The sequence below is a fragment of the Prunus dulcis genome, chromosome 6 (genome assembly GCF_902201215.1).
Source record: "Prunus dulcis chromosome 6, ALMONDv2, whole genome shotgun sequence".
NCBI lineage: Eukaryota > Viridiplantae > Streptophyta > Magnoliopsida > Rosales > Rosaceae > Prunus > Prunus dulcis.
The window spans coordinates 3,831,216-3,851,220 of record NC_047655.1 but is presented as its reverse complement, the minus strand read 5'-3'; the positions used below and the strand labels follow the sequence as shown (position 1 = coordinate 3,851,220).

Sequence of the window (20,005 nt, the reverse complement as noted above, 5' to 3'; positions counted from 1 at the left end):
AGTAAGAAAAGTTTTCTTCTTTTTATACAAAAAGATTAAAAAGAATAAAAGGAAAAAAAAAAGTTATCTGCTTTTGTTGGAGTGTGGATTGACTAGATGGAGAATTGGGACCTTTGATTTGTGTTAAATGTTAACTTAGCCCTTCGAAAATTTTGTATATTTTAAATTAATCCAAAGTTGAACTTCCATTAATTTTTTTAAAACTCTAAAATATACAGAGATTTTTGTTTTCTTTTGAATTGGGTCATGTACGGATTTCATTTTGTTGAATGAAGACGACTTTGAGAAGAAAAACAATACAACAATTTGTTTTTGGTGGGTTCTATTGCTTTCACCAATTCAAGAGCCATTGGATTCATGACACCTCGTCTATTAGAATTGATAAGGCAAACATTTCCTAGAAATTCATTAGAAAATGCAACAACTTTTCTATGTTATGCAAAATAGAATACTCCCATTCAAGCGTCATCGTTTGGCCCACGGGCTCTTGGCCCGATGAGGCTTGTTCGGCCCATTGAGAAATAATCTAGTCAGGTTCGTTGTGGGTCATGGGCCGGCCTGACCCTATATTTAGTGGGCTAGGCTTGGATTTAGTGTTTAAAGCCCAGCTCGGCCCGTTTGAGTCCATGAAGGCCCGACTCGTAGGCCCATATATTTTATATAAATATAAATTTAGTTTAAAAGTGAAAGGAAATAGAACCCCTACCACTTTCATCTCAATCAACAACTTATCCACCATGCCATAGACAACTTAATGATTATATGCTTCACCATTCGATATTTATACATGCTTCGTCAAACACCTTGCCACAACTGAATTTAAGACATCTCAATAATGTTGGAGCTACATCAAACTATGTCAACTTAGAAGGCACTTCTTCCATGTCCTCTTTTAGAGCTTTACGGTGAAGAGAATGTCACAAGAGTTCATATGAATTTTTGTTTTAGTTTTCTAAATTTTAATTTATGTATTGTGAATTTATGAAATGAACAAAGAAAAAAATGGAGACATAAACATATAGATAAATATAAATAGAGAATTATAGAAAACAAAAAACAAAAAAACAAAAAAACAAAAAACAAAAACGTAGAAACACAACAAAACATAAAAAATAAAGAATTGACAAAAAAAAAAATCAATATTAAAAAAAATACAAATGGTGGGTCATGGAGGATGGCAACCTCCACGAGGAGCCCCTCCCATTCTTGGAGCAGCAAATAAGGAAAAAGAAATACTAACTTGAATACTACTCCTTTATTACGTTTGACTCCTGTAGGGGGAGTTAATAAAGTAGGCCTATTTCGGCCTGGTCCAGTTTGTTGGGTTTTTCAAGCTTAACTTATGGGCTGAGTTTGGACTTTGAATTTTTTAAAAAAATTCGGCTCGGTCTGTTATTTTCTCTATCCTCTTCAAAGCCCGGCCCATTGACGTGGCCTACTCTTATTGGCCAAGGAAGCAGAAGAGCCTCTGTATGATTTAGGGCCTCAAGAATAAAGATAACGAGAGAGACAAGCTCTTATACTTTGAGGCCAGATTTTTTTTTACACAAGCCCAAATCAAAATGGAACTTAGCCAGCCCTGGCCTATTTGGTGGGTTCGTTCAGAATTTCAACTCACCAAAGTCACAAGAAATATGAAAGACCACAAAACCCAACTCTTGATCAAATGTAGAGATTGAAGTTTTCTCAACGGGTAAGGGTTTTTGCGGGGCTTCAATTTAATGGATCGGGTATAAAGGATAAAAAAGGGGCATGAAGATAGATACGCGGAATTTTTCGAATATGGTATTCATAGAGGGCTGGGGATGGTATTCTAATCCCCGACCCAAACCCGCCCCATTTAGAATATATATAATTTATTTTCATATAAATATATTATTAAGATGGATGATGCCTTGGACATGTAGTTTTGACATGTATTAATTATTTTTTAAATAATCTTAGAGTTTAGTTAATAAAAATTGAATTGATAGATATGTTGTGTATATAGTGCTTTTTTCTCGTTCAACAAAGTAGTTTTTTATTGACCTTTTTTTTATGGGGGTCGGGGAACTCGTTCCCCAACAAATGTGGGGATTGGGAATCCCCAATTTGAATATTGTTGGTATGAAGGCAAGGATGGAGGAAAAATGCTTAACGGGGATTGGGATGGGAATGGTATACCCACCTCTGATTTGACCCATTGCCATCCATTTTCAAATGTAGTGACAACTCTCTTTGTCCCATCCATGGTTCTTTCATTTCTATTTGTACCATATTTGATCGAGCCCTCTCAACAAAGACCTATATGGCTTAAGTTCGTGAACACATGGCGGCTCCTTGGACAGAACTAAGGCATATCAAGACCTCTTTGAGAACTTACAGAGAGAGTCATAGTCTCTTTTTAGGTTTGTACATATTACCCACCAAAAAAGACTGTCAATAGCAAGATTTGAACCTAGGCCTTAATAGCAAAGGAAAAAGCTTTACCACTCAACCAACCTTCTTGTTGGCAACTTCAATTTTTATTTTTTGTGGTGGAACATGGCATAAAGAAAGCATCCTTTGTCACTGAATGGCCACACAGGGGTCGGGACATGTTTGCTGTGGACAGTGGTAGGCCATTGAACATTCAAAAGAAGCAAACAGATGGGCCAACAAAAGACCCACACCACAAACTCTATGGCTCACCTTTTGGGATTTTTGGAGTCCGTTAAAATTTCCAACAAGCAATTCATTCATACAAATGAAAAACACAATAATCAACCAGAATTATTGCTCGTCAAGGCACATTTTCCCTCTATAAAAAAAGGAGCACAGACCCCTAGGGCCAATCAAACTCCATAAACCATACACCAGAGGTATTAATACTTTTCTTTTGTGCCTTCAAATGAGACGTTTTGACCAAATTTCTAAATCTGTTATACAAATCAGGTGCACAAAATATTTTTGGAGATTCAGATGTACAAATAAGTTGCTTACCTATTCTCAATAACAAATCCAAATTTTGTACTCACTCTAGAATACATTAATCTTGCTCCTCCGTGTGCTGTGTCCCTTTATAGCTAAACGGATATGGACCACAAAAACACAAAGATCCATACCTCATACCAAAATAGCACGTGGCAATGGATGTGTCATATAGAACATTGCTTAGCTTCTTATAAGTAAGGAATTAACGCGAACTCAAAGTGGACATGTGCACCTCATTGTTCAGGCAGTTGTGTGATTAACTAATATATATTATAAACATGTTATAATCGGAATCGACAGTCCCGATCTCTTGGACCACAGGAGTCCAAGAGATTGTGGTCACTCACCGTTGGATATTAATCCAATGGTTCAAAATGATATATATATATAAATGCAATATGACATAAATGATTATTACCCGATTCAAGTCAACCGTTGAATTTACATCCAACGGTGGGTGACCATAAATCTCTTGGACTCCTGGAGTCCAAGAGATCAGGACTGTCGGAATCGAATCACTATTTAAAGATTATATATGCAAAAATAAATAAATTAATCAATTAAATTGGAGATCAGTTATTTATTTTGTATGTATCAACTAAATGGACAACTCATCGTGAGTATTTTAATTGTTATTAAAATTGTCGATTTGTTCGACGCATATAGAAAATAAAAGGTTTCGATTATAACATATCAGTTTCGATCTTTTGGACTACAGAGATTCAAGAGATTTGTGATCACTCACCGTTGGATGTAAATTTCACGGTTCACTCGCTCTTACACTTCTTTTAAGAAACTTTTTTGAACCATTAGATTAATATTCAAAGGTGGGTGATCACAATCTCTTAAACCCCTGTGGTCCAAGAAATCAGAGCTGTATAATGTATATGGTGAAAATTCGTTAGTCACAACAAAACGAGATGCAACTAGATATTGTCCACTACAAACTGTGGTTCATTAAAAGGATAAAAAGTAGATAAAGTTTATGCGCAAATTTCATAAGTGTTTTTCTATCACATGTGCTCATGATGATCAGTGCTCTTGTACTATGAATACCCACCCATTCATATCACTAAAATGTGATATGAGCACTGAGGCTTGTTTGGTGTTGATGGCCACCCAAAAAAGAAAAAGAAGAAGAAAAATAAAATAAAAGAAATGGTACGATTGCTTATAATATTTGTGGCTATGTATGGCAGAGATTGCGTACTAAAATTGATCTTTTAGTTAGTTTTTTTAAAAATTAAAAAAAATATATGAATAATCTTTTAATTAGTTACGTGTGCCTCAAATTTTGGTCTGAGTAGCTTCTCCAATGTATTCTGTGCACCAAATGTGGACACGTCCAACGAACATAAAACTAGGGGCCATGGGGGCACCTGTCTCATTCTTATGTATCCACGTGTCAATTTCCTGATCAAAGTTATGGCATCTCATCTAGGGTTGCATCTGGAAGATATGGATAACGATGATTAAAAGGCCAGAAACCCTTTTACAACATACTAAGAAGCAACGCCACAGCATGCCCTATAGACTCTAGTTAAACATCTGTAAAGGAAGATGGTATAGAATTCTATCCATATGGAATATATTTCTACTCTAAAACGTTAACAAAATTCAGGAGAATGATGGGGAAGGAAAAAAAGGGTTCCAAAGTCTTTTGTTAATGCGTCAATTGATTATCTTATGCTTATAGTACTAATTCTTACTATAGGCGGGTATATTTTACTCTAATATATATTCTTGTAGAGAAAAGTGAATCCGTCAATTTAACGGCTATAACTATGTTCGCATATAATACTAATTTGCCAACTGCAATGAAAAATCTTATGTCAATATGCACTTGGTGTGTAAATTAATAACCGATTATAATAATTAATCTCACAAGGACAAATTAACTTAAAAAACACTCTTTGATTCCTTTATTACTCATTTGATCCATATTGAAGGAGAATCAAGGAATCCACACCCCCAAATCATGCATTCCCCTCTCAAGTGAATTTGGGAAAGGACCTACTATATTTCCCAAGACCCACAAAGAAAAAGTGGATCCCTCCCTACTCATTGGGCATATTATGAATGCTAATTAGCTAGCTTTAAAACATCCAATTATCCATTAAGAAAAGCATATATAAGTATGGGGACAACATAATGCATGCAAAGAAAGACACAAAGCAGAAAAGTTTGTACACTTCTTGGAAGATGCACTTCTTGTGGAGTGTTGAATCATTAAAGAAGGGACCCTCAATTTTCTTGTAAAAGATCACAACCCCCCTTGGTGGTAGTGGGTTGGGCCAAGTGTGATTTTCTGGTGATAGAGCTAGCCTTTACACACACACGTGTACACATTGCCGTTGGTGAATGGAGCATATATTTGGTGTACGTGTCTTTTCTAATTATAATGGAAGGCCATATGATTATGGAAGAAAAGTAAGTTGGAATGGAACTAAGTAGCTTAGAGGGCCACAAAATTATGAAAAAGGAAGAAGGAAAAAGAGCACAATAGCGATGGTTAGGGTTTAGTGCTTAGTGAAATGAAGGTGAATGTGCTATTTGCTATTGGGGTTTCTGTTGTACCTTTTGTTTTCTTATGAATGATTAGTCATTTATATTACATACCAAACCCTAACCAAAGCGTGGAGACAAAATTGAGATAATGAAGTTCTCTTTTCGATACCATATGTATTGGTGAATTGGAGAATCGAATATATGATTTCGAGTGTAAAGATAAACTAATATGCTCGCCCAGCGAAAAAAGATTTATCTTAATGACCACCTAACCCCTCCCAAATTTGTGTTCCCAATTCCTGTCTTTCATCTATATAAATTTTGTTTCATCTCTTATTTCTTCTTTATTATTATTATTTTTAAAAATTGCCACGCACTAAAGGGGCGTTAGGTAAGTATTATCATTAGTGAAAAGAATTTGCTTAGCAGAAAAGAGGAATGGGACACACACACAACCGAATCCTAGTTAAAATAGTGCAAAAACAGATTAATTAATTTAATCCCTACACTAATTAATCATATGCTGATTGATATACACCATGCACATACGACATACACGTACCCCCGCAACGCAATCTTATACGGTACCCTCTTTAATTAATTAGGCGAAATTGCATCTTCAAATTGATTAATTACATACAAACATCAAGTTATCCATATGCCCCAAATTCTATAATACCACCCATGTATCTTATGCCCTGCCGACTGTACGGACGTATGAATGGGGTTGGTGACGTGGCGGGGCAGGTATACTTGTATAATATTAGGCAACAGTGGTACAATTTTTTTTATAAGGCTAATGAATTTTGGGGTCGGCCAACGACATAATATAAATCTGAGAGTTCTTAGGTGTGTAAAGTGTCGTGAGCCTGAGGTTATCCTAACGTAAATGGGTTAAACTACTTCAGCTTGCTTCTTCTTTTTTTTTTAATTTAAATAATTTTATTTATAAATTTTAAAAAAAAACTCGAGACATTTAAGAGCAATAACATACTAAACTTACACACACAACACAAATACTAGCTTAATTTCGAACCTAGCACCTTTACACTACACTAGTGGGACCTTTAAACTTCGTTAAAAGGTGGAGACAAAAAACACATTCCATTATTATATTATATTTATCACCTGTTTTTTTGGGTACAAGTATAATAATAATATTATTCTTCAAGCTATAAGCCTAGTTGATGTTGATGATAGAGAACATTCCCAAGTGCCCCCCCAGCTCCATATATAAATGCAGCTCCATGATCATTAAGGAAAATTATTCAAGCCAATTTTACCTGCACTCCATTTTTATCTACCTCTTAAGCTAATACAGCTTATAGCTTTGCTCTCTCTCCACAAATCCTCTCTTTGTTTCTGTTTCTGCTTTGATCAAGCTCACAAATCTTGGGTTTAGGGCTAAATTCAAATGGGAATTCAGGAGCCGATAATTCGAAGCTATGATGGGGTGGCTGACAGAGGCAGAGTGGAAGATCTCGAACGAAGATGCGAAGTAGGGCCATCTGAGCGTGTGTTCCTCTTCACAGATACGATGGGTGACCCCATATGTAGAATCCGAAACAGTCCGATGCACAAGATGCTGGTACCTCGCAACATTCCTTTTTTTTTTTCCAATAGTTTCCAATAGTTTTCTTGTTTAATTTCCATTGACAAGATCGATATGTCCTGTTGAAACAATTTAGTTTTGTGATCATATACTATTCATATAGGTGGCCGAGCTGGACAACCAATTGGTCGGGGTCATCCAAGGCTCTATAAAGTTGGTCACATTTCATCCCAACAAGCCACCACCTAAAGATCAAGCCAAGGTAGGCTACCTCTTAGGCCTGAGGGTCTCGCCGCTGTACAGAAGAAAAGGGATTGGTTCGAGCCTCGTGCGTCGATTAGAAGAATGGTTCGTTTGCAATGATGTAGATTATGCATACATGGCCACGGAGAAAGATAACCAGGCCTCAGCCGGGCTTTTCATGAACAAATTTGGCTACATCAAGTTCAGGACCCCGGCTATTCTTGTGAACCCGGTTCGCTACAGGCCGTGTCGGGTGTCTTCGGGTGTCGAAATTGCAAAGCTGAGGATTGAGGAAGCTGAGTATCTGTACAGAAAGTGTATGGCTTCCACTGAGTTTTTTTCACATGACATAGATAAAGTGCTTGGAAATAAGCTGAGTTTGGGGACTTGGGTGGCTTATCCAAGAGGAGATGGGTTGAGGGTTGGAGATTTTGGGTCAAATGGTGATGAGATGGTGCCTAGCAATTGGGCCATGCTTAGTGTATGGAACAGTGGGGAGCTTTTTAACCTGAGGCTAGGGAAAGCACCCTTATCTTGCTTCATGTATGCAAAAAGTTGGAAATTGATGGATAGGTTTTTACCCTGCTTTAAATTACTGCCTTCCATGCCTGATTTTTTTACCCCTTTTGGGTTTTACTTCATGTATGGCTTGCACCATGAAGGACCCTTGTCAGGGAAATTGGTGAGGAATTTGTGCCAGTTTGTGCACAACATGGCTGCTAATAGTTCAGAGTATAGCTCTAAGAATTGCAAGGTTGTAGTGACAGAAGTTGGGGGCTGTGATCCAGTGAAACATTACATACCACATTGGAAATTGCTCTCTTGTTCTGAAGATTTGTGGTGCATAAAACCCTTGAAAAATGATAGCCTCCATGAACTGACAAAAACCCACCCAACAAAATCTCTTTTTGTAGACCCCAGAGAGGTATGAAATGAAATATGAACCCAAAACCTCCTGTCCTGGGTAGTTTTGATGACCTGAATTTCTTTGACCCTTTTGCAGCCTAGCTCTAATTGAGAGAAGAACCCAAACCTTAACCCCACCTCATATTGTTTGCTTTGATAACTCTACCCCAACAATGTTCCAATTCATGACCACCTCTCTCTCTCTCTCTCTCTCTCTCTCTCTCTCTCTCTCTCTTAAGGGTTGAGGATTTTATTTTCTCTTGTTCCTTTCACATCGGTGACACAAAATCTCGAAAGATTTCCTTAATTAGGTGCCACCATCGGCATCCTTGTGGTTATTTTGTGATTTTGATCCTGGGCTACGCGATTCAGACGAATCAGTTTGGCCGTGGTCCAAGTTTTGTACCCATCCCCCTCTCTTATGAGGTAAAGATTTTAGCTGGACCCTCCAATGCTTTTAGTCCCGTCACATTCAAGATGGACACGCTAACGTGCCATTGTACAAAATTTGGAGAACTCAATTCAGAACCCCATTTAAATGAAAGAGCTATTTGCACACTCTCTGCACTACCAGTACACATGACAAGATGGTTGCATATATGAAACAAAACAATAATACAATACGATCTATACTTGGGTCAGTCCCCTACCTGCTAGTTGGCAACTCCCTATCATTGATGCATGCGCGTGAACGATTGTTCTTAGCGTTTCTATACAGTTATACAAGACTACTTGAAATTTCGGCTCGTTTTCCATCCTTTCTTTTGGGGCATTGTCTTTAGCCAAATGTGGGACCCTACCAATTCACATCCCTCTCGTTTTTCGTGGGAAAAAAAACAAAGTTTGTTAAGGTTTCAAGTCATTAGTCGTGGTCCTGACTAAGATTAGATAAAACAGCGTTAGTTAAGTGTCTTCGTGTTCTTATCTCTTGCCAAACATTGAATTAAAGGCTCTTTGGTTTCTTGTGGTGCTGGTCATTTATTACAGGCTGAGAAAATTGCAATTGAATTAGTCTTCTGATGCATGCATGTGTGTGTTAATCATCAACAGGGAATTTGTATTAGCCACTAATTATGGTGGTTAGCATCTTGATAATGCATTATATATACATATGACATGTATATATGGTCACACTGTGACAGTAGGGTTGACAGTGATCGAGAGGCCTCGTTGTCGTCTCTCATCAATTTCTAATGGACATGATGATGACAGAGGAAAAACCGGCCGGCATGGGGAAGTGAATTACAAAGCCAGCTAGATAACATCATGTTTCAGTGGACTTCAATTCTTCACAAACTTTCTTTGTTTGTTTTCTTTTTGTTTCTTTGGGAGAAAATGACTTTGTATAGGGTGCATGGTGATTAAGTGGTTTACTGCAGTTAAGTTTTTTTAGTAATGATTAAGTGGTACCTTACTGGTATTGGCAGGCGCCTTTGCGCTTAACAAGTGGATAATTATTATTGGATGACGTGAAAGCATAATAGTTTGACAAGATATGATAAGAGAAGATTACCGTCAAGCATAGTCTTGACCAACAAGCGGTTTATAAGAGTTTAAAAGTTTTAATCATGATAATATAATAACTAAGCTAACCATATTCTCACACACACAGAATAATCGGATATCACAAATTCCCGGGTCCTAATAAGAAATCCCATCCCAAGAGGACTAAACCAATCCAATTTCAAAGTGCAGACCACACCAAGATGCTGATATATATCTAGTTTTTTCTACCTTTTCTTCTAATAACAAAATGATTGACTTAAAGTTGTATTCTCAGTGCACTTGAGCGAGACAGTCTCTTGGTCTTTGGACCACTAAGACTTTGAACTTTCAACATACAACCAGGCTAAACAAAAAATAGTTGGCTCCTCACATATAAGAAATTATTTTTCTTGGTTGACAAATCAAAGCCTGACCTGTATGTGGAAAATTTTAGTTTTGTTGTGATTTAATGAATTATTTTTTTATATGTGTTGTCTAACGTGTGTAAGATAAGTCTAAAAAGTATTTCAGATTCTTCCTATACAAGTATATGTGCACGTACTATTCGTTGAAAAGTTTGCCTGCCTTGGAAATTTTGTTAGGAGTATATTCAAAACATTAATTGGACCAAGAACTAAACTTTGCGCCGTCGTGATAGCTTAGCTATATACTATGAGGAATGTCAATTTGAAATTGCTATCACTTAGTTGCTTTTGTTGTGCTTTGAAAATAATTGGCTGTAAAATAAAGCAGCTCCATATTTGGTAAACAATCTTTTTAAAGTACTGTTAGTATAAAAAGTAATGTCAAAATCGTTTGGTAAATTTTAATATAAAACTATTGTAACTATGCATAGTAACTAAAATAGACATGATGTTGAAAGTATTATGCGTTAATCATGTGGTGGTAATGATAGTGGTGGAGGTGAAAGAGATGGAAGTGAGGTGGTTGTACAAGAGGTGGTGGTGGTGATGAAGGTGGAGGTGAGGATGGCTGTTGTGGAGGTGAAGGTAGTGGAGGTTGAGGAGGAGGAGGTGATGGTGAAAGTGGAGATGGAGGAAGAGGTGGTGGCGGAGGAGGAGGATGTGGTGGCAATGGAGGTGGAGGTGGTGGTGGAGGAGGGGGAAGAGGACGATGTGGCGGTGGCGGTGGCAGTGATGGTGGAGATGGTGGAGTTGGATGTGGAGGTGGAGATGATATCTTTTTTAAAAATTAATGATGGTATTTTGGGAATTAAAAAAAATTCATCAAAAGCTCAACTTTACTTCTTTTGAAAACCAACTCAAAGTCACCTTTTAAAAGTTGCTATTAGAAGGGCAATGCTTTAAAATAATTATGATATTTTATTTTTACCAAACATTTTAAACTGCTTAACTTTAAAATAAAGTAAGTTTTTGACAAAAAAAATACAATCCCAAACGGGGCTTTAGTTTATGACCTTAGCATATATATATTGTCGATATTTTTTTTAGTTTTTTTATTTATACAAAATTAGTTTCTTTAGTTTAATATTTGTAACTAAGTAATATCTTAGCCTTATTTAATTACATTAATTAGTAATTATATTTTAATTATTATTTATTTAGTGAATAATTAGTATTTAAATCATTTAATTAATTTAATTAATTTCATAAATTACGTAATAAATAGTAATTGATTGTATTTAATTATCACAAAAAATTTTGGACTTTAAAATTATTTTAAAAATAGTTTCAATTATTTAAAAATCCTGGAAAATTATTTTAGTATTCCAAACCATAAAGCCAAGTCTCGAACAAAAAATCTTAGCTTCCGAACTTATCCGAACTTGTTCCAAAACTGTTCGCAAGCCTCGAACCCTAACACTAAACCTACTTTAGGTCACTTAGGACTCGATTAGATTTGGATACTCACGTAACTTGACCTAGGGCTTTACGATTAATGTTTCGATCTCAATTTGGAGTTAGTACGACTTAACCGGACCTAATCTTGACCTGTGTCGACGAATTTTAGACGGGATAGAAATATCTCGTCAATTTTTTAAAAAGTAAATTTAGGTTTTAGTCACAAAAAAACTTTCATTTTTGGAAAAAACCAAAGCTTTTTCAAAAAAGACATAAAAACCTCTCAACTTTCAAATTAAAGACATGCAAATGTAAAGGATTCTTTAGGAAATCCAAAAATAAATAAGGGCAATTTTGTCCATTTTAGCTTCTTTTAAAAAATTTCTCTCTCCTTTAAGTTTTTCCAAAGTCTCCCTTTTTTTTTTTTTTTTTATGGATATACCTACCCCAACAAACTTTTTATATGTGTCACGATAGATCTTTCCCGGCAAATTTTTTTTGGGTTTCTGACAACAAACCACTTGTTAAAATCTACCTCAATGCGTATCTAAACTATTTTTAAAATACTTTTGGAAATTAAAAACAAATTTTGAAGTCCAAAAAAGAATTTAAAATAAAAAAATACTATTTATTAAGTACTTTATGAAATTAATTAAAATATTTAATTATTAAGTATTCACTAAAGAAGTAATAACTAAAAGCTAATTACTAATTAAAGTAATTACATAATGCTAAGATATTACTTAATTACAATCATTACATAATTAGCTTTCCCGACGAAAATTTTGTCGAGACAAACATATCCTAACAAAAATTCGGGTCCTAAGTGCCCTACAGTAAGTTTAGGGCTAGGGTTCGAGGATTACGAATGGTTTTGGAACAAGTTCGGAAGCTAGAGTGTTTGGTTTGAGACTTGAATTTAGGGTTTGGAGGGTAAAATTTATTTTTGGAATACTAAAATAATTTTTTAGGATTTTTAAATAATTTTGAAAGTCATAATTGTAGACAATTAGGCATATTTATGATTGCTTAACTCACCGGATCATACCCAACTCGTCAAAAGAAGTTCAGAGGAGTTCGTCGATGACAATGGGGCGGATGGGCAGTGGGTTGGTGAGTTGGGTGCAACTTGACTGGGCGGGTGATAGGTTTGGTGCTACTGTTGGGTGGTGGTGGAGAGAAAGAAGGAGAGGGAGGAAGGTAGTGAGAGAGACAGGGGAAATGGGTCAATGACTCAGTGCGAGGTGGGAGGGAGGCTAGGCTGGGTTTTATTTATTTATTATTCAATAAAATATTAGTTTATTATTATTTTAAGAAAATTTTATTAATTTTTATTTATACATCAGCACAAAAATAGGTCCCTAATTTCCCACATCATCAATTTAACAGAAGAATAAATAATCAAATTAACGGAGAGTATAAATAGATCAAATTTAAAACTTTTATGCTAAGGTGAAAATTTATGAAATTGAAACCATGTGACTCATTTCGAGAATGTCCCTAAATTTGGAAGGCCTGAAATGTCGTTAGCCCAAAAAATATCCATGTTAAAATTCTTTCAAAAGAGCTCATAATATGAAAGATTCGACAACACTATTTAAATAAGCTTGTAATTGAACATGAAACAAAATAAATGGAGATGGTAAATTGTAAATTCACAAGAGTTGAAATTTTATCCACCCCTACTTAATAAATTTTTCGAAATTATAAATTCAGCTGCTGTTTTATCAAAACAAGAGTTCAAGTTACTATTTTATGCATATTTTACAGACAAAATTTTTTGTTTTTTGTTTTTTTCTGTTGTACTAAAAATGAAATTTGCCCACCTCAAACCCACGTCCAAATTCTTTCAAACAAGCCCACATCTTAATCTTGATATTTACAATACAAAGCCCACTTAGTTTCTAAGAAACATTCTCAGTCCAGTCGCTCGCACGAGTGCACGTGTGAAGCACTACTCTCTTTCTCTGTATACCAACTTTTGAGTTGTACATACCTACCAACCGCTAGCTCCGAAGAGTCTGTTTCGAGGTCCCTGTCCTCAAGTGCCTTTTCTTTGCTTACTCTACCCTCCAACCCATCACAGTCACAGACTCACAGACTCACAGACCTCTCACTCTCTCTCTCTCTCTCTCTCCACCGACTCCACCTTTTCCATTTTCTCATAATTCAATTTCCTCTTTATTTTATGTTTCTCAGGTAAATATATTTGGTGGAGGATGAAAAAAAGATCAAAAGTTGGTGTTGAAAATGATGCGTTTGATAGGCAAATAGATTGGGAGCTGAGGCCTGGTGGAATGCTTGTCCAAAAGAGAGACATTGGGGATGCCTCTTCTGGGCCTATGATCAAGATCAAGGTTTCTCATGGTTCTTATTACCATGATGTCATTGTCCATGCTCAATCCACATTTGGTAATCATTTTTTAATTTCATTTACTTTCTGGGTTCCTCTTATTTTCTTTCTGATTTTCTTGGGTACATTCCACATTCTCAATTTGGGTTCTTTTTCCTTCATGGAAAATTTGACAATTGTCATTCAAGCCAATTTCATTATTTTATAATTAAAAGCTGTAAAAAATTTCTGTATGGACAATGCTAGGTCAGGAGTTGTTGTTGGCCTAGATAAATAGTCAGTAAAATTGCAGTTTTCCACCTAGTGTTTGTTAGCATTGCTGTCTGATTCTTTTTTAATATTTCAATATTGCCATGAATTATTAAAGGTTGCTTATTGGGTTTCTCATCTTTTATTTTTATTTTTCATGATTTTCTTTGCTTCTTGCTTCAGAAACATATATTCTGCCACATTATTTATTTTCAAGGGTATTACTTTGCTTCATCCTTTGGTGTGCTGGGCTGCTTGTCATTTTGAGTTTTATGTGGTGTGGTAGACTGTAGAACTTTTGGTTTATCGTTCTGCATTTTGGAACTTATTCTTAGTTTTGGTTAAATGCAAGGTGATTTGAAAAGAGTTCTTGCCCATGAGACTGGCTTGGAGCCAAAGGAGCAAAGGTTGTTGTTTACAGGGAAGGAGAAGGAAGATAATGAATGTTTGCACATGGCAGGTGTAAAAGATATGTCTAAGATTATATTACTAGAAGACCCAGCTAGCAAAGAGAAGAAGCTTGAAGAGATGAAGAAAAATCAAGGTGTATTAAAAGCATATGAAGAGGTTGCCAAAGTTAGGGCAGAGGTTGACAAGCTCTCTCAAAAGGTTGGTATCTGCTGTTTGATTAAGTCCTTTTCGTGCATCATCCTATGAACTAATTGGCGCTGTTAGTGGTTGTTAGATTGTTGATTTCGAGGCAACTCTGCTCAGTGGCACCAAGGTTTCAGATAAGGAAATTGGGGTCTTAACAGAGTTGCTCATGGTGGAGTTGCTTAAATTGGATGCAATTGCGGCTGATGGAGAAGCAAAAGTACAGAGGCGGGTTGAGGTTGGTGATACTTTCTTCCTTTCAAAACGTTACCATGATTCATAGGATTTCCATGTGTATGGGAACCTTATCCATACGTCCTGAACAATAGTGTTGCTTTAGGATAAATCATGCTTGAGATTTATGCTCTATAAAGTTAAACAAGAGCTAGACTAGTGTCATACTGTCTTATCAAAGATTCATCGGTGATGTAGAACTAGAAAATGGAGTTTTTTTGCAGAGACTGAAAACCTGATGTGAATATAATTTGAAGCCCAAGTGTGTGCAAATTGAAACGAAATCTAGTTTTAGTTTGTTGATAATACTTGAGAAAAGGATGGGAGGGTCAGATTCTTCCATTTGAACAAAAGGATGGGTGGGGGTTGGTTCTTTTGCTCCCAGGGTCAGATTCATACCTAATTATTTCACATGTGCATAATTTGAGTGGTCATAGAAAGGAATCCTAGGACTTAAAACCACTACAAACTTTCACCAAAAAAAAAAAACCCACTACAAACAAAATGCTGTTGCTTTGCTGTACTGCAGCAAAATAGAGAAATTTCAACCCTGCAGACTGCATTTGTGTGCAACTTTTATGCTTTTTAGTCCATCTGTGCCTTAGAAGTGCCTGCTTGAGATTTTCACTTGAAAAAAATTCGTCTGATTTACATATAGCAATGGAGAATCACAATGTTTATAAACTTTATATTCGTGCACAGGTTCGTCGTGTGCAGAGCTTTGTCGACACACTCGACAAACTAAAGGCAAGAAACTCTAATCCATTCAGCAATAAGAGCAGCAATGCAGTCTCAGTCACTACAAAATGGGAGAGGTTTGAGTTGGGGGTTGGAAGCCTAAATGCCCCAACCCCATTGCCATCTTCTACCAAAATAACTCAGGATTGGGAATTGTTTGACTAAGCTTAATAAGCCAATTATACTGGTTTTGTATAAATTTCGAAGGATATATATATATATATATATATATATATACACACATATAATGTTGTCATAGGACCCAAACCCATTTGGTACAATTTTGCTTGTTGAAAGGGTGTTTTTGGTAGCAACTGAGGGAAGGGTCCTTGAACAAATTATATATCTGTAAATATGGTTTTACCATATATTGCATACTTCTGATGCCTCTCTACTATTTCTTGTGTGCAGGTTGAAAAGCAATTTTTTTTTTTTAAGGACTTTTCTTATTGAGAGAGACAATAATATTCTAAAGGCTTTTTATCACAAAACGTCCTTAATGTTTACGAAACTATCAGATTGCATCCTTAAAGTGTTTTTATATCACTCATGGTCCCTAACGTTAATATGGGTTCTCTTAAATAGTTCCTCAGTCAAAAAAACTGTTAAATCCAGGGATATAATTGTCAAATCAATCCAAAATTATAAGGAATCTGGAGGCTTCAACCAATGAGATTATTTCTTGTGGTTTCCTTGGGTGAATCTGGCAGAACAAGTATAAGCTAATTATTCCAGCTAGAAATTCAAAAGTAGAGGTTCCTTATTCTTTTTCTCTTTCATTTACCTTGGCCAAAGACAGGTATAACATGAATCTGTATTATGTTTCTTGATGCAACTTGGATTTGAACGAAGTGCTTTCGCTAGCTACCTTTTAGGGCCATTCTTAATGCATTTCATTCAATACATTTTCGATTTGACTAGATGGAACTTTAAGGATACATGTACATGTTTTGATTGCAAACGTGTTTTTTCTTTTTACTTGCAGTCCTTGATGCAGAGGTAAGATGTTGGATTTGGCAGATATGGGAGGTGTCGTGACCCAGTTTGTATCATGAGCATGTCAAGGTCTCGGCTGGGAAACATGAGGTCCAATTTATTTTCATTGTAATATGTTTAAATTGTAAAATTTGGAAGGAAAAATCGTTAGAAACTAATGCAAAATGATATAAAGTTGGGTTTGGAGGTAGAAGGCTGCATCTCCTTCCCTTCCTCCTTGTACACTAATTGCTGCTACTTTTGCTGCTATGAATTATTAATCTCTCCGAGACCAAAGAAAATGTCAGAATAGTCGGTGCCTGCCTATAATGAAATTCAGGGACAGCAAAATAGAGTTGGAAAGAAATTTTCAAGTCGTTTTAACAAAAGATATTCTCAGAGAACGAAGAAAAGAAAGAGAGAAAGAAGAAGAAGAAGAAAGAAAGAGATAAGGGAAAGAAATAAAATATATATATATATATATTATAATTTTGGATTGATTTGACGATTATATTCCTGGATTTAATAATTTTTTTGATAGAGGGACTATTTAAGAACACCTATATTAACATTGGGAACCATGAGTGATACAAAAAAACTTTAAGGATGCAATATGATAGTTTCGCAAACGTCAGGGACGTTTTGTGATAAAAAACCTATTCTAAATTCACACACACGACATGAATGCTAGGACACGAACCTAGGATCTTGCCTGGGAGAGTAATTACTTCAAACCACTACATTAGTGAGTCTTTGAAGAAGAAAAAAAAGAACTTTTTTAATTTCACCCTATAAAACTTCAATAATCAATAAACAATTGATACAATAAATAAATACTTCAACATTTAAAAAAATTATAACTCGAGACCATCTTAAATGAACAAAATTCAGAGGATACAAATAACTAAAATACTATAATATTATTATTGACAAATTATTCATATTTTGTAAAAATAGGAATTAAGTTGGTGGGCTAGTATCTGAAGATTATATTAATATTAAACAAAGACAGCCCTACTTTTAGCAATAATGATTTTTGGAGGAAGAAAAGAGTGTGAGATGTAAATACTATAAGTATGCTATTGAGTAAAATTATATCAACTAATCCGTTGTAGTCTAGTTGGTCAGGATATTCGGCTCTCACCCGAAAGACCCGGGTTCAAGTCCCGGCAACGGAACTCATTTTTGCCATATATCCATAACCTTATTTGTGGCTAGAAAACAGTATCCATAGCAAGGGAAAGAAGGAATAGTCAATTTTTGCTAAAGCTGTAGCCAAGAAACCTTAATGGCTTCCAATTTTCATTATTTTTGAAGTTTTCTAACCGATGCTATGTTGCAAAATATGAAAGGTATTGGAATTGGGATTGTGGTGTCAATTTTCATATTTTAGATGAATTTTAAATGATCTGTCATCTTTCTAACAAGAGCATCCGAATGTTTTATTTATTGTTAGTCACCCAAATTTAACTTATAACTATACATGATACATCTATCACACAAATTTTACATATCACATGTTCCACATTTATTGCAGTTATAATTACTTCACCCACCATTTTCTACTTTGTTGTATTACTACATTGATTTGTAAGAATTTACTCTATCGAAATACATAAATTATTAATTGTATTGCCATCATATGATATGTTTCAAGCAAAAGTAGGTGCAACGGTTATAAACAATGAAGATGTTTGAGGAAATCAAAATAAACAAGTGTCCCATCAGAAATGGCTGTTATTGTTTGGGTCGACACAAATTTGACCATTATCAAGCCATCCCCAAACTTTCCAGGCCGAATAGCAAATGTTCTCATTTCGGCTTGGGTTCCTTCTCCAACCATTGTATGCAGCCAGGCCAAATATCACTCTATGCAAAAACCCAAGCCAAAGAGTAGCACGGATATTTGCCCATACAGAAAATTGGTGGAGTACAAGCGCAAGTCACTTTCCAGCCCACATGATTGTGCAGATCATTGCCCAATTGACGTCATAGTTGAGGGCCACCAATTCAAGGACGAGTGTGTGGCTTCTGGCTTTTGTGCGTTGAAATCTAACAGTTCAGTCTTGTTCTTTTATTTTTTTGAATTCCAACCAACCACTATGAGATCCAACAATTATTAGATTTGTTTTTAACATAGGTCATGTGGTACTTGTTCTTACTTTTAAAATCTTTGAAATAAGCAAAGGACCCACTAGTGTAGTGGTTTGAAGTATTTACTCCCTCAGGTAAGGTCTTAGGTTCGAGTCCTAGCATCCGTGTTGTGTGTGTGAGTTTAATATGCTATCGCCCCTTTCAATAGGAAAGAACCTCAACAAAAAAAAAAAAAAAATCTTTGAAATAAAATATTGTCGTACTTATTTTTATTTTTAAGTGAATGTTTTAGGTTAAAATATTCAAAAAAATGAAATCACGAATGTTGAAACAAAAGGAATGTCAAGAAAAATAAATTACAAAAAAGAAAAAAGAAAAAGAAAAAGGGATTAACCGTTTTTAAACAAGTTAATGAAGCTGCGGACTCAAATAATGAGTCTGCATGGTTGGAGGAAAAAACAATTTTGAGTCTGGTCCATAAATGAATAGTTGTATTTTGGAGGGTGAAATTTTGAATTTAGCCCCAACATGTTTAGAGATGGTCTAAGTACATCTAAGAGAGAGTGAGTGACTCTCGACATTAGTAAGTAGAGGTGCAAGCTGGACTGGAAATTTTGATTCCAACCCAAATTTTTTTCAATTTTGGCAAGTCATAATCAATTTCGACATCTGAAAGTTCTTAAATTCGAAAATTCCGAAAAAATAATTGGATTGGAATTGGAATGTATTTCAAGATTATGAAAATTCCAAATTCCAAAATATATTGAGAGTTCAAGCTTAGACTACACATAATGACTAGTTTCATGTTGAATTTGATAAGACTTAATGACTAAATACAAATATAGGAGCTATTTTATAAAGGATAACAACATATAATAGGTTTTCGAGCTTTTCCGTATGATTTTTCAAATTTGAGCTAAATTTAACCTTTCAAATCGTTAGACATGTTTAAAATTTTCAATGGTTTTCCAAAACTTGCCAAAAAGATTCCAAAATATGTAAGTTCTGAAATTTTCCAATAATTTCGATTATGAATTTTCCGAATTGTAATGGATGTTGAAATTCCAAATTTTTTTTATAATGGAATTGGAAAATAATTTTCATTCCGAACTTCTTTGAAATGGAATTGAATCCCCTAATTCCGTTCTGTCTCAAAATCAGCCATACTAGTAAGCTTTGAACCCTAAGAGCATCCACAATGATGCTATCTATTTCTTAGCTAAAATTAGGAGCTCTCTAAAAAATTTCAACTCTAACCATACTCCCTAATTTGGAGAGTACTCTTTTTTGATTGGTCAA

General features: G+C 35.4%; 2 protein-coding genes and 1 non-coding gene across 3 annotated transcripts; all 3 read left to right on the top strand.

Annotated features, from left to right (window-relative positions):
* Positions 1–6,635: 6,635 nt before the first annotated feature.
* Positions 6,636–9,121, top strand: LOC117632647 (probable N-acetyltransferase HLS1). The gene is made up of 2 exons (XM_034366190.1): positions 6,636–7,048; positions 7,176–9,121. The coding sequence occupies exons 1-2, from the start codon at positions 6,875–6,877 to the stop codon at positions 8,184–8,186; spliced, it is 1,185 nt and encodes a 394-aa protein (XP_034222081.1). The 5' UTR covers positions 6,636–6,874; the 3' UTR covers positions 8,187–9,121.
* A 4,359-nt stretch (positions 9,122–13,480) lies between these two features.
* On the top strand, positions 13,481–16,034 carry LOC117629532 (BAG family molecular chaperone regulator 4-like). Its single transcript, XM_034362041.1, has 4 exons — positions 13,481–13,881; positions 14,424–14,680; positions 14,757–14,903; positions 15,602–16,034. Exons 1-4 carry the CDS (start codon positions 13,689–13,691, stop codon positions 15,800–15,802), a joined length of 798 nt encoding a protein of 265 aa, XP_034217932.1. The 5' UTR covers positions 13,481–13,688; the 3' UTR covers positions 15,803–16,034.
* A 1,683-nt stretch (positions 16,035–17,717) lies between these two features.
* Positions 17,718–17,790, top strand: TRNAE-CUC. The gene has a single exon. It is a non-coding gene; the product is annotated as a tRNA-Glu (tRNA).
* Positions 17,791–20,005: the final 2,215 nt, after the last annotated feature.

What these genes read in the sequence shown, in the direction of transcription:
- LOC117629532 (XM_034362041.1), top strand. Translation starts at nt 13,689, where the DNA reads ATGAAAAAAAGATCAAAAGTTGGTGTTGAAAATGATGCGTTTGATAGG. An exon ending in CCATGCTCAATCCACATTTG is followed by an intron (nt 13,882 to 14,423) that starts GTAATCATTTTT and finishes GTTAAATGCAAG; the next exon opens with GTGATTTGAAAAGAGTTCTT. An exon ending in TTGACAAGCTCTCTCAAAAG is followed by an intron (nt 14,681 to 14,756) that starts GTTGGTATCTGC and finishes AGTGGTTGTTAG; the next exon opens with ATTGTTGATTTCGAGGCAAC.
- LOC117632647 (XM_034366190.1), top strand. Translation starts at nt 6,875, where the DNA reads ATGGGAATTCAGGAGCCGATAATTCGAAGCTATGATGGGGTGGCTGAC. An exon ending in GTCCGATGCACAAGATGCTG is followed by an intron (nt 7,049 to 7,175) that starts GTACCTCGCAAC and finishes CTATTCATATAG; the next exon opens with GTGGCCGAGCTGGACAACCA.